At 36.1% G+C, this 13788-nt stretch overlaps 1 protein-coding gene across 4 annotated transcripts; it reads right to left on the bottom strand.

Annotated features, from left to right (window-relative positions):
* Window positions 1-244: 244 nt before the first annotated feature.
* Window positions 245-13688, bottom strand: LOC140762484 (uncharacterized). Of its 4 annotated transcripts, none has more exons than XM_073100319.1 (18): window positions 13533-13685; window positions 11092-11310; window positions 10765-10840; window positions 9969-10152; window positions 8563-8615; window positions 8197-8285; window positions 6580-6816; window positions 6211-6275; window positions 4283-4343; window positions 4084-4201; window positions 3927-4008; window positions 3764-3836; window positions 3626-3687; window positions 3291-3386; window positions 1409-1563; window positions 949-1045; window positions 627-704; window positions 245-550 (listed from the first exon to the last, which is right to left on the bottom strand). In XM_073100319.1, the coding sequence occupies exons 1-18, from the start codon at window positions 13537-13539 to the stop codon at window positions 440-442; spliced, it is 1863 nt and encodes a 620-aa protein (XP_072956420.1). In that variant the 5' UTR covers window positions 13540-13685; the 3' UTR covers window positions 245-439. The 4 variants fall into 4 exon arrangements, with proteins under 4 accessions (XP_072956420.1, XP_072956422.1, XP_072956421.1 ...); XM_073100321.1 differs by having other exon boundaries at window positions 10765-10828; XM_073100320.1 differs by having other exon boundaries at window positions 11092-11307; window positions 13533-13678.
* Window positions 13689-13788: the final 100 nt, after the last annotated feature.

Raw genomic sequence — 13788 nt, 5'->3', positions numbered from 1 at the left:
AACCGTCTTCCCTGTTAAATAGAACATAGTATTATTTCTGATTGACCAACAATGCAACGTTCTTGAGGAGGCTATAGGACAAAAGAACAAAGGGCAAGTCGATTTACTGATGCCAAAGGGCAGTTCATGCATATTAACACTAAAGAACATTGGAGTGAGAGAAGGAACTTCACCTGCACACTCATGCTTTGAATAATGACGCACACAGAGACTTTCTGGCCATAACTTATTTCTTGATCATTGAATAGCGTGGCCTTATAACACTGAATACAACAAAAGAGTTGCAAAAAAAAAAGGCTTAGATATCCTATACTCACTCCCCTAACACTTCAAGCAAGCTATTGCGTAAGCACGAAGGTGTCACTCAGCCATCTCAAGCAAACAAGGAAAAGATGTTCGGGCTACCCGCATCCCTGTGACATGCCTAATCTGCTTGATCTCATGATTGGTGTACGTATTTGTGAAGTGCTGACATGTCCAGCGCCGAAAACTCCTGCACGGCTGCTAATACGACAAGCCCCAGCTTAACAGCATCTTCATTGCTTGGTGCCTGTGAGCATATTCCATGGTGTGAATGATGCATAGAGCCAGACCAACTGCTAGTCAAACTATGGGGGGAAACTCACCTCAATGTTCAAGGGAAGAACAGGATCATGGAGTGATAGCCTTAGCAGGAACCACCCACCATGGCCTGAGACTCTTATCTGCATAAACAATACAAGACATTGGATTAGACAAGAATGACATCGAGACACAATGGGGCGCTGAAAGGTTTATGAGCAACAAAGCTGTCTAGGGAATCAGGGAGCCACAAAAGATATATTTAACTGCTGAATGAAGCACCTAGGGCAGCATTTTGAATGTTTCATTTTAAAAATACTACACTTAAGACAGAAATGTAGTAAATAGATGTCTACATAATAGCAAACCAAAAGATATTTGACATACTCCTTCGTAATTTTTGGGAGCTTTCTGTAACTTTGGATCTAAACTGATGGTGTTCTCCAAATGTTTTAGCACAGCCTCTCCATATTCACGGAAGGACCTGGAATGATCACCAAGGACAGAAACTTCATATTACAAATATACCATCAAATTAGGAAATTGATATGTACATTACTTCACCCTATATAATCTACCCAACAAAATATACATCCTTCCAGTCAATTATATGCTTGGTGATAAAGAAAACTTGCATAGATTTGGAGCCTTCAGATGCAAAGTTATCTCAACTAAGATCTCATTTATGAAAAATTGGAAATGGATATAAATATTAGACAGAAACATCCCAGCTTATACCCTATATGCCAAGAACCCAGAGAGAATTAATTTGAAAGGATTAGATATCAAACTTTCATGTGATATAGGCATAAAAGATACAAATGCTGTGAGCTTCCATCAGACATACCCTCCTTTAAGGTCTGCATGATTCTGATCAATCTTCAACCTTAGTTCGACTGTGACAGCAGCTTCCTCCAGACCCGCAACCAACTCAGTTAAAACTTTGCTACCGCCATTTGATCCCAGAGCTCGAGTAGAGGCAAGTTTATTCAGAAGCTTAACCTGCAGTAAAAGAAAGAAAGCAATTCAAAGTTGCAGGTGATTTGTAGGAAAAATGCTGAGTTTATATTCCTTAATCTTTGGTTGGATCCATGGATCCCAATTTTGGTGGGATCAGTTATCACTGATCCTGATCTTGTCTAGAAACCAGTCTGGTGACTAGTTTCGGTTTGGTATTGCCCAGTTTCAACTGTATAGGCCAATTTGCTTCAGTTGTACTAGATGAAACTGTTTTTTTTTTTTTTTAAAAGACTTCGATCAGGTAAAAAATGGATTGAATATATAATACATTAGTAATCAATGACCTCAACTACAATTTAACTTTTCTTTTTTCAAGTTTTCAACTTTTACTCTATCTCTCACATAAAACACTCCTCTTATCTCTTACATTTCATTGAGCTCATTTGACAGCCGATCGATCAGGTGAGCTCTTTCAACTACTTTGTATTCTAGTGAATTTAGAAGAATGTTTTTTTTCTCTTTTATTTTTTTCCCATTTCTTTTTGATCTCTTTTTCTCGCTCACTCTTTAACTCCCATTTTCTTACTACTACAGAACAATAGTGAAAAAGAAAGTTTTTCTTTTTATCATACTTCTGCAATAGTAATTTACAAGTATAGAAATTTATCAGATTTAGTTTGAAATTCATCATCATAGTTTTAAGTGAATATTTTTTTTTTATTTTTTAGGCTTCATATGTGAGTAATTTTTTAATCCATTTTTTTAAATTTTTAGAAATTTGTCTGCATATTTAAAATTTTATTTAATTAGAAAATAGTCTAATCTGATATGGACGACCAATACGAGCGATATAGCCGATACATATTATTTTTTTGGATAGCCAATCTTGATCCTGAGTTGCAGAACATTTGTTGGATCATATTGGATAGGCAACTTGCTAGCTTAAGCCTTAAACTACAGCACTAAGGTAGACAAACTAGCTAACATAAAACACTAGGGAACTTGTGAATTTGATATCAAATCCATACATTTACACAAGAAAGGCTTAAAAGTTAATAACCAACGATTGAAGGATGGTGGTGTGAACCCAAATAAATAAAAGCTTGTATAAGATATAGTAAGTTTTTGCATCTTTGGATAAAATAGAAGTATAAGGACTAGGAAAATTTTCGAAAGCAACTTGCTAGTATAAGCCTTAAACTGCAGTAATAAGGTAGACAGTGTGAAACACAAAAAAAAGTTGATAGAATCTTGTATAAGATTTAGTAGGATTTTGCATCTGTGGACGAAACAAAGGACGATGACATAAAGCAAGCTGCGATAATTGGCTATGTCGAACAAGATTCCTTCTTCTAGGGGATCTTCACGAACCAAGAGGATAAGTGACACTAACTGAACATTACATTGATGTAGCTTTACAAAGGTGCTCACGAGCATGGCCATTCTGATTGGCTCAGGGTTGGAGTTTAGTTATAGACAATTAGGCTCAACTCTAATCCTGAAACCCTGAAGCTTGATGATCTAATGCTCAACAAAAGTTTTGAGGAAAAAAGAAAGAGCACTATTCCAGGCTATCCATCCTGACAACAAGATTGGGTTCACTTGGCCAGGTTCTACCTCAAAATATCTGGCACACAGTTTACAGTTTACTTTGCAGCCTATTTACTGAGAACAATTTATTACCATCTAGGCTTGCAATAGATACATGATTCAAATCCAGCAAGGCATAAAACATACAACAAAGTACCAAACAAAAGTCAGTTACTTACCATAAGGAATGCTCCATCATCAAGCCAGTGATTTTCCTTCAAAGCTCCATGACCGCTGGTTTCAATAGCCAGATGTGACTCTTCGCCAATAGAATTCTGACATTATTTTCCATATAATAAATCCTCTCCATTCACAGCAACAATATGATGCAAACTCTTTCCAAAGTTTAACAATAAAATAACATTTAACAGCTAATGGATGCTATACCTAACTTCAGGAACCTTATAACCACAGTTTTTAACTAGTAAGATGCAGAAAGTCAACTCATAATTGTAGGGTATTTTATTATTAAGAACCAAATTTTGTGTTGATTGCACATTAATTCAAATCTCACCAAGCGAATTGCTTCATCAATGACATTTTTGTAGCCTCTTTTGAACCGATGATGTTTTCCTCCTTCAAGAAGACAAGTAATCAATCTGTTATCATGTGAACTGTCTATAGACTCTATACAACCCAAACTTTAATTTACCTAACTTCTTTTCGATAAATGCAGTCAGACCATCTGAAGTCACACTATCCGTGACGATAGTTGTCCCTGGATGCTACTCATAAGAGAAAACGCAGATAAAATTGTAAATGTCACACTGATGAATTTCTCAATGTGCAAGACAGAGTTCTCATAGAAATCTTACCTCCTCGAGAACAATAGCAGACATTAAAGCAATTAACCTGTTGCGGTTAAATTCACGACCACTGGAATCCACGGCAGCAGATCTGTAGACAATAGCATTTAGTAATGGCCAATTGTGCACACAGAACAGAAATGATTAACTATGACTCTATGAGTACCTGTCAACATCTGTATCAAATATAATGCCTAAATCTGCATTATTCTCATGCACTGCCTTGGTTATTGCTTTCATTGCATTCTTATCTTCAGGGTTAGGAATGTGATTTGGAAACAAACCTGGTGATAAAAATTATACAATGTAGTTAAGAATTAAGATATAATAACCAATCCCTCCACATAAGTGTAATTAGTTATTACCATCTGGATCCAAGAACTGGCTTCCAGCAGTAACTGCACCTAGAGGTTCAAGCACCTTTCCCTGATAAAAACACCTAATTTGAGCATTAAAAAAAATTGCATAATAACAAGGATTATGGATGTACAAAAAAAATATTAATATGTGAAGACTTCGATTAAAAAATATGATAATCAGAAACATAGTAGGTAAGGTGTAAGTTGCAACAAACAATATTTAGGGAAATCTCATGACTGCTTAAATATTTTATTCCTTTTTTACCAATATATAATGTACTAACAAGCCGGCTGTTGTAGAGTTGTAAAAACAGATCTATAGTACAGTTTCATGATAGGAGCTAAAGTTACTAGATATAGGTGCCCATTCCTATTGTTTTCCTAAATAAACATAAAAGTGCATAGAATAGGTAGCAAGGCATGTCTCCGAAACCTTTCACAAATTGAGAGGCCAATTCCATTAGTTTCATCTCTGTATATGTATGCCATACATATTTTAGATAATTAGATGTCAACTCTTTCTAGTTTCTACCTAGTCTAAGAAAATCACAGTGATCATGGACTAACATAAAGACAAGAATGCTATAGGGTGAAGAAATGCATGGAGGTTGAAACATTAATTTTGAGGACAGGAACTTCATTCCAGAATAAATTTTTCCATGAACCAGATTATCATCGTAAATACTGTACTATGCACAAGGAAAATGACTTTCTAAGGTTAATTTCAAGGCCTGAAGATTCAGGCGAGATTAACAATCAATAGAAAGAAAACTGAGAACTAGGAAATTGCAAAATTGCTGACAAACTAAGCTTTTCCAGAACTAATAATTAAAGATGGTATAACTAAAAATGTGCAGAAAACGGCATAAGATAAAAGATGACCAAGATCATGAACCTAGAGTTTTATGACTTTATCGCACTTTGAATGCAGAAATTTAGGACGTCTATTTCTTCAGACAGTTGATAAGACAAGAAAAGGCATGGATAATGGTAAGTTACAAATTTGCTTCTAGAATTGGCCTTGGACCAACTTTTTGCCTAACCACACCACATCAAGAAAAGAAGTAGCAGCACTCTATTCATTAGACCTAGAAGCCTACTTGCATTGCCTAAAGGAAGTTGGAAAAGAATAAATCTGCTAGTAATGGGGTAAACATATGATAATGGCCCATCATTTATCTATCACTAATCTAATAAAAAGAAATAAAAAGAATAAGAAGAAAACAAGTATATTTCTTAACCATAATTACAGACTCACAGTGGCATGTCAGCAGATGTGATACAAATTTCTCAATTACACATGGAGTTAATCTAGGTTTATCTCCAAAGGACAACAAGGAGAAAAGATAAAGATAAAGAAGAAAACTAGAATAATCTAAGTAGGTCGTATCAATACCTTGTAATGAGACCATCTCAAGTGACTGAGCATTGCAGATATATGCATGATCACAGAGTTAGAGATATGCTTACAGATCAGGAAACTTAAAGAACATTGGCATGTGTAACTCAATCTATTTCTTCAAAAAATCATGACTTGAAGTCGAGAAATAGTGAAGATAATATCTTAAATTCCAGTATGTCTGTGCTAAGGTAGGCAAGGTTTTAGCTGCCTAATAATTTTAGTCAAAAAAAGGAGACTCAGGAAGAGCTTGGAAATTTTACAGGAGAGTTAATAATGTAGATATAGTCAAAATGGGTCACCAAAAGTGCAACAAGATATGCTTGAATTGGGGAATCTAGACACCACAAATTGAAAGGGATTTAGAACAGTCCCTCATGCTGTTTTAAAGCAAGAGAACCATATACCAACAAAATCACAATGTATATCTGGTTTAAGGCGGTGACCAGCAGATCTTTCATGATTAGCCAACTTACTATACAATGTTGCTCTTTGGAGGCTCCAACCTAACATGTAAGGGCAAAGATTAAATTACCGCAAAAAATCCACCTGCTCCATTTCCTGCATCGACGACTATGTGAAACCCTTCCAATGGCTTCTCTGAAAATCGATAAACCGAAAATAAGTTGATAAGGTTAAGGTTATATTTCTTATCAGATAATACTTTCTAAAACTTGTTGTTCACATGACATAGAAAGAATCCCCTCTTTCTAATATCCAATAGTTCAATATGATTACTATATTTCCCCTGACTCTGCTATACAATACATAAGAAATATAGACTTGCAACTAAAGGCACAGTAAGAAGAATAATATCTGATCTAAAAGTGACAAATGATAATTAAGATCTTGTAGTCTAAAATCTCAATATTTCAAAGTGGATTTAACAGAAAAGAAACATCACCTATGTTCCCGGCAGCTTTACGAACTGCTGCCACAAGATCAGAAGTATAGACTGCCATGTAATCTACATTTCTTACAGCTGCATTAGCAGCTTGTGCTGATGCCTTTAGACTAGCTTCTGAGAACTTCTCGTATATATTTGTAGCACGCTCCAAGATGTCCTTGATATCAGCTTTACCGAGTCCACCATCACTTGTGAAAAACTTGAAACCATTGCGATTATAGGGAAGATGGCTTGCTATTAATACATATAAGCCACAAAAAACCAAGTTAGTTGATAAGGATTGCAATAAGAAGTTTGTAAAACCAAGGTTCCAAAAATCGGTATCAGGATCGGGATCGGCCGTCCGAAAAAACGATACGTATCGGCCGTATCGGCTGCCTGTATCGGATCGGATTATTTTAATTAAATAAAATTCTAAATATTATTAAAAATGTTGAGAAATTTCTAAAAATTTAGAAAAAATTATAAGAAAATAAGAAATAATAATTACTCACATATAAAGCCTAAAAAGTAAAAATATTTTTTTCTCCCTCTCTTCTTTTCTATTCCTCTAACTGTTAGTCTAAAGTATCTATTCTCTCCCACACTCTTTTTTTTATCTTTTTCTTTCTCATCTTTTTTTTTTAATCTTTCCCTTTCCCTCACTCTCTCTTCCTTTTTTCCTCTCTCTCTCATATCCTTTTTTTTTAATCTTTCTCTCTCCCTCACTCTCTCTCTCATACCCTCTTTTTTTTTTAATCTTTCTCTCTCTCTCTCTCTCCCTTTCTCTCCCTCACACACACACACTCTCTCTCTCTCTCTCTCTCTCTCTCTCTCTCTAGCTGCTGCTGATAGCTGACAGCTGACAGCTATTGTTGTCTGCTGCCACCTGCAACAGGCCGGTTTCAGCCGATCCCACTCGGGATCGGCCGAAACTCGAATCCTTGTGTAAAACAAGATGACAACAAACACCACATGCTCTGGTGCAAGACTTCACTCACAATGACTCCAAAGAAGCATAATAGGAGCTTAAGATTGTCAAGACCTATTAAGTAAGGTCAGAAAACCAACTTAGCTGAATGCTGAAGAACCCTCATAACCAGCTCCTTAACAGAGTAATCTATTCGTGCATCATGTCCATTTGCACCATGGGACAAACCTTTTTTTATGGTTTCTGTTTTACTCTTAAAGGTGCTCAATCAGACAGCCACACATGAAATGTCAAGACGATTAAATGAGGTTAAGAGCTTACGCTCCCAGTCAAAAGGACATCATACCTATTCAGCAGGAGGATGTACATTTCCAAAATAGTGAGAATAATACAAACGAAGCTATTTGGCACCAAGATCATATAATGTTAAGACAATCTAAAAGTCTAAAAACATTTATTCTTTCATTTTTTTTCTATTTTCATTATTACATCGATAAAGAGAAGGAATTTTATGGCTTTGACTCTCTAAATGACTTTTAAGACCTGAAATTGTATAAAATTTCTTTTCAACAGCTGCTAAACTACGAGGCCGCAGAAGATTTGAGGACAACATATCAGAACTACTTTCACACCAATTTGTTCATCTTCAAGATAGAAGCTCTATTCTTTGTTTTTTTTTTCACGAAATAAATTTTAAATTATACCTGTTATCATTATGGCTCCATCAACGGGACAAAGATAGTTCTCATCTTCCGTAAGTGTGCTGTTGAACATTGCTGGTGTTGATGCCAATCTGCATTTAGAAAGAACACAAGTCAGGAGAATGTCTGACCATATCTACTATCACAGGGAGCATTGGAACTTAGAAGGCATCAATATAGCCTCTCATATATCAGTATATAATAATAAACATGACGTTCTTTGGGCAACCTTCCTAATAAAGATTCATGACCATTTCAAGATCTCAGATATGATGGAAGTAGCTATATTAGTCCATATTGACATCAATATTTGTTGTAGAACTGAGGGAAACAGAAAGAAGAATATTAAAGGAGAGACCATCAACTCACCCATACTGAACAACGTCAAGCCCTGCACCAGCAATTCCACGAGAAACTGCATCCTGGAAGTTGAGCAGCCAGAATTATAATAATCAGAAAGTTTGCAGAAAGTGTAAGACTAGATGAACTCATACATGCAGTAAGCATGTGCATTTCCTGATTGTTAATAACTTCTCTAATAACAGCAGTAGACACATCCTAAGATGGTATGCAGCAATTGCTCAGAGAAAGCAGCATCAGTTGCCACAATAATTATGCAATTACCAATGATAGAGCCAACCTTGTGCACCTTAGTCAGTAAATTTTCTGTCAAATGATTTTGAATACAAGTCAAAAGAAATTCCTAGAAAACTCCAATATTATCAGTAGTTAGTCTCTGAAATAACTAATAATGCAGTATGATCTATGATGTGCAGAGGAATCAGTAAAAGCAGAGAGTGAAATTCTAAGCTTGGGAAATAGATGACAAAATGTATGGTCTGACTTTTAAGTCACTGTCACCCTGCAGACCTGTAATTGGGATTTTCACCCCTTTGACTGTGATCTTTTGCATGGAAATAAAGCCAAATATAAAAGATCAGGGTCAATAAAAGTGAAACTCCCAATGACCGGCACATGAACTTTGGAGATCACCAAGATTGACAACAGGGAGACAAGAAAGCCCAACGGAGAAACAAGTGCCCAAGTTGGAGAACAGCTCGTTATTCAATTGAGAATAATTTCAAGTGCAAAAGCTGAAACAGAAGATGAAGCTCAATTGAGAAGAGAAAGGACATCGAACCAAAGTAGCAACTAAGAATCTGGCTGACAAGAAAAGACGATATGAAATGCTTTTGTCATGATAAACTGAATGTCTCATACAGGGTAGGAATTGAAGATGAGATTACTCTTCAAAGAGGATATGCATGTCTCTTGGAATATAGGCCTATATGTCGCACCTATTGATAAGTCAAGAACTAGTTAGCTGGTGCAGGATGCACCAAAGCAAAAAATTGCTGTATTATTGCCTTATCTTTCAAAGCTAGTCAGAGGCTCAAAATGTGTGGGTGGATGTTGGCAGCCTGTTGTTTCAGTAAGTCGGAGTTAAATTTTCCATTATGCAAGTCGACAAGCCATTACTTTTCCTGAAGTTCTCATTTCAGTGCAATGAAACTTATAACTAAGTACATCTTCCTATTTAGCTGGGGTTGGACCCTTTGTATATGAGTCACAAGGAGAGTTGTCCTGCGAGATGGATGCATTAGACAATGTGGTTGAATCTGTCAAAATGATAAGCATCTCCATATTGAAGACCTCATAATCTAGCAAGCATCATTTGTGTTTGAATTCAGAGAGGGCGAAAAGAAAATCTTTATAATTAGAACAAGAAGACTGCTTAGGAGTTAGGAAGCAATAAAACATTTAAACTAAGCTACCTGTAGTTTTTGTGCAGATATACGAGAATCATGACCAATGGAGATCTTTAAACGTTTTGATCCATCTGTTTTCTTTTTATTTAGTAACCATGCGGCAAAAGCAGCAGCTATAGCTTCTGTAACAGGTTCAGTAAGATTGACAGGCTCCCCCTCAACACCAGCAACAGCAACACCGCGGATATCACTGTGAAAAGGCATGGAATATGCCAATAGCTTCAATACATTTTCAAACTTAGAAAAAGATAAGAATGTACACTGGATGATGCCAGCATTAATAGCTCTTAGATTTGCTAGTAAAATACATAACTGGCTGACAGCAGACAAACTAATATCATTTTCCAACATATTTTGAACATAGATCTGGAAATCTCAAGGTGATAATAGATTTAGCTGCTAAGGCCTAAGAATGTAACACAAACAGTACAAAATGAGGTTACTTTGAGGAAACCTTCTTTACATGTTACATTATTTGGTGATTGAAAGAAATAGAAGAAGAAAAAAATATCAGAAGATAAGGGAGAATTACCTAGGAGTATGGAAAAAAAAATTCTCCTTTTTAAGTTGGTGCCTTGGTAATTGAAAGAATTTGATCTAAGAGCGCTTAATTTTATTAAAAGCTAATGTCCTTACAAATTTACAGACTATTGTTTCAGCAATGGTCATATTCAATGATCATTCATAAAGCAAAATGAAGAGAATATATTCAAAATTCCAATAGTTGGATAAATCTTTTTATAAGTTCTTAGGTTGCAAATACAGCATATTAAAAGCAATTATAAATTAGTCCCAACTTTACCTTCCATTTTGGAGCTTGAGAAAATTAACTTTCTCAAATGATGAGACAGCATTGCCTTGAGTAGCTGCATTGAGAACTACTATATTTTAATCCATCGTATGCATAACGAAAACAATCACAAGAAATACAAACTACTCAATGACTAGCTGGAGATGCATTATATAGTTAAATGAGGATAAATGGAGCATGGATTCGTTTGTAGTATAGTTGAGGAACATGATAAAATTTGAAAACAACAAAATGATCTAGTGTGATGAGTTCTTTGAGTAATGAGTAACCTAGCATCACACTTGAGAACAATCTGAGTGGTGAAAGTCTAGAACACACCGTTGCAATAGACTCTTTCTCCTTTTCCAATATTAGTCCATGGTGTTGCTAAGGTATGTGACCGTATGACTAACATGTCAGTCCATGCTAACCGTAGCCCGTGAAGGGGCTGCGTTCTGTGCATATGGAGAGCACAAAACTCACTGGGATATCTGGTGTTTTGTCTAGTCCATTGGCACGATGCCAGATTTATATTTTGTATAGTCTTCCCAGGTACTGCTGCACAGATTGCCAAATCTATCAGAATCTTGATCTTTTGTTAGCTTAAGACATTCAATATGAAATAAGTTTCTTAGTTCAACTGCCATAGATAGGTTTTCAATCACTTTGTTTATGAGTTACATACAGTAATTCAGCAACAACAAGTTTCAAACGAGCATGACAGTAGCAGAAAGATTTCGTAATTTTCGTTAATCAAACATGTAGTTGATTGCAAATCCAGAAAGAGATCTAGACCACTCTTGATCACCTGGTCATTCTCAGAATCTTAGATGTTCACCACAGGATCCATTATGGGATACACAAATAAATGCTTCAAACAAAATTTGATCTGCTCTAATTATGATTTAGAATGCACAAACTTGATGATATGATGCAATATCAAACAAGAACTTCCATAGAGGTTACATAAGAATGACAATTATGTTTGGCAACACACATTTCATTGCACTAATAACCTACCAGAATAGTGCACGACACTTCCTTCAATATTTTCTATGGCTTTGAGCCCAATTGCAAACCCACCCCAAAACAGGTAAATTCACTGTTCGCACAGGCTGGTTTCAATCAGTTTCAATTGGAACTACCAAAACTAGATAAACAAATGATTTTAACTCCTATTTTATGTTATTAAGTTGTATCTTCGGGCTTTCTGAACCAACTCTAACTCAAATTTATGAATAACAAAAATAGGTATTGGCTCTCTTTCTCCTTTCCATTAGGATCTTAAGCCCGATCTACATGACATAAAAAGAGGGTGTCCTAGGGCATGAGGCTCCTAAAATGCATGATATCACTTGGTTAAATGACTTAAATCCCAAAAGGCCAAAATAGGAAAAAAGAGAAGTTACCTTCAACAACCAAGTTATATATTCTCTTCTTTATCATCGATATTTTACGTGTTTCTCCTTTGATTTGCTTCCTGTTCTGTATTGCTACCACTATTGCAACAGTGATACTGACAGCTACCTTTAATACTTGCATGATCCACTCCCGAGTTTTCTTTGTATCTGAGAGCTATTTCATTATGCCGATGGGTGTGAGTTTCAAATTCCATTTCGACACCATAGATAAAAGATCCGTAACACTAAAGGTGGTATCATGCTCCCTTATTTTGCATACAGTCGACAATTAGAAAGCCAACATTCTCATTTCATCATCCAAGGTCTCTCCCCAATAAAGCCGTCCCAGTTCATGAGGCTTTTGTCAATGCATGATCTAGGATCAAGAATAAGATGTATGCAGCCTTAACCCCTAAGGCCATAATCGTGCATCCATAAGAGGTTAAAAGTTAAAAAGGATTTACATGTTGGGGTCAATCATTTACACCCAAGGAAGGAAAAAAAGTTTCCCACTTAAATCCAAGGATCGACCTATGCCAAAGTATACTCATATCTTAAATTATTTGAGTGCGAAACTTTATATTGAATCCATGAAAATTCCCATAGATTAATTCAATCTCTCGAGACATCCCTAAATGTCCTTGTGAGAACATGACTCGTCTCTAATGATAAGAAGCCATTCTTGTTAAACTGTAAGAATAGATCTTTCAAGATTTCGGGATTTCCTCTTGAGAAATTCTCTCCAATTTTCTTATGGATTTCTCCTCTCTCTCTTAGATGGTGAAGAAGAGGAGGATACAATAGATCTGTATAGATTAGAATAACCATTCAGATTCTGTCTCTTCAAAATCTTGTAGCTAAGGGACCAATCCACTTGGAAAATAGACAATTGAGATTTTAGAAGTTGACTCCCCTTATTTGCAGATCTCATAATTAGTCTATCAATAATTATAGTTTTACTTGAATAAATCTACATATTTATGGACCACACTTTAATGAATATATAGATTACCAAATAATCTGTAATTCAAATTGATCGCTTTAGTAAGGCTACATGACAGCATGTAATTCATAATTATATTACATAATTGCGAAACTTTGGATATTATGATCCAACATTACATAAAGAAGTCAAAAGGCTTTTCTTTCTAGCATGAAGAAGATAAGCATCTTTCCCCATTTCTCACAAACATCTTAACTGTTCAATCTAAAGGCAAGTATAATCCATATAATCCTAGGGTTGAAGAGAAAGAATTATCTAAGTCGAATCAGATTTAGGGGCAAATCGACATTAACGTATGCTCGAAGATTCTAATACTTCCGACGATACATTTCAAGCGTGAGGGAAGGAAAGAGGATAGTATGGAGGAGCGAGGAGACCTGCCATCGGTCGAAGGGAAGAGCAAATCTTGGTTTCTTCTTCGGACGGAGAAGACGAAGGAACCAAAAGGCTCGAGCGAATGTTCCTGAAAGGTTCGAGCTGGAGTGGCCGAGTGGGTGGGTATGACTACTTATACGGGGGCGGGAGAGAGGGGCGGTGTTACGATGGATGTACGTGTTCGTGTATGTGGAATTGTAGATCGTAGACCAAAACATTTGGATAAGCCGATTGGCGAGTTTGGACTTTGGATCCATG

Source organism: Typha angustifolia, chromosome 7 (genome assembly GCF_048772165.1).
Source record: "Typha angustifolia cultivar Huaian chromosome 7, ASM4877216v1, whole genome shotgun sequence".
NCBI classification, from domain to species: Eukaryota; Viridiplantae; Streptophyta; class Magnoliopsida; order Poales; family Typhaceae; genus Typha; species Typha angustifolia.
This window is presented reverse-complemented; position numbering and strand designations above follow the sequence as displayed.

What these genes read in the sequence shown, in the direction of transcription:
- LOC140762484 (XM_073100319.1), bottom strand. An exon ending in GAGCAGGTGGATTTTTTGCG is followed by an intron (nt 4,344 to 6,210) that starts GTAATTTAATCT and finishes TGTTTTTATCAG; the next exon opens with GGAAAGGTGCTTGAACCTCT. An exon ending in ATTTATCGAAAAGAAGTTAG is followed by an intron (nt 3,688 to 3,763) that starts GTAAATTAAAGT and finishes GTCTTCTTGAAG; the next exon opens with GAGGAAAACATCATCGGTTC.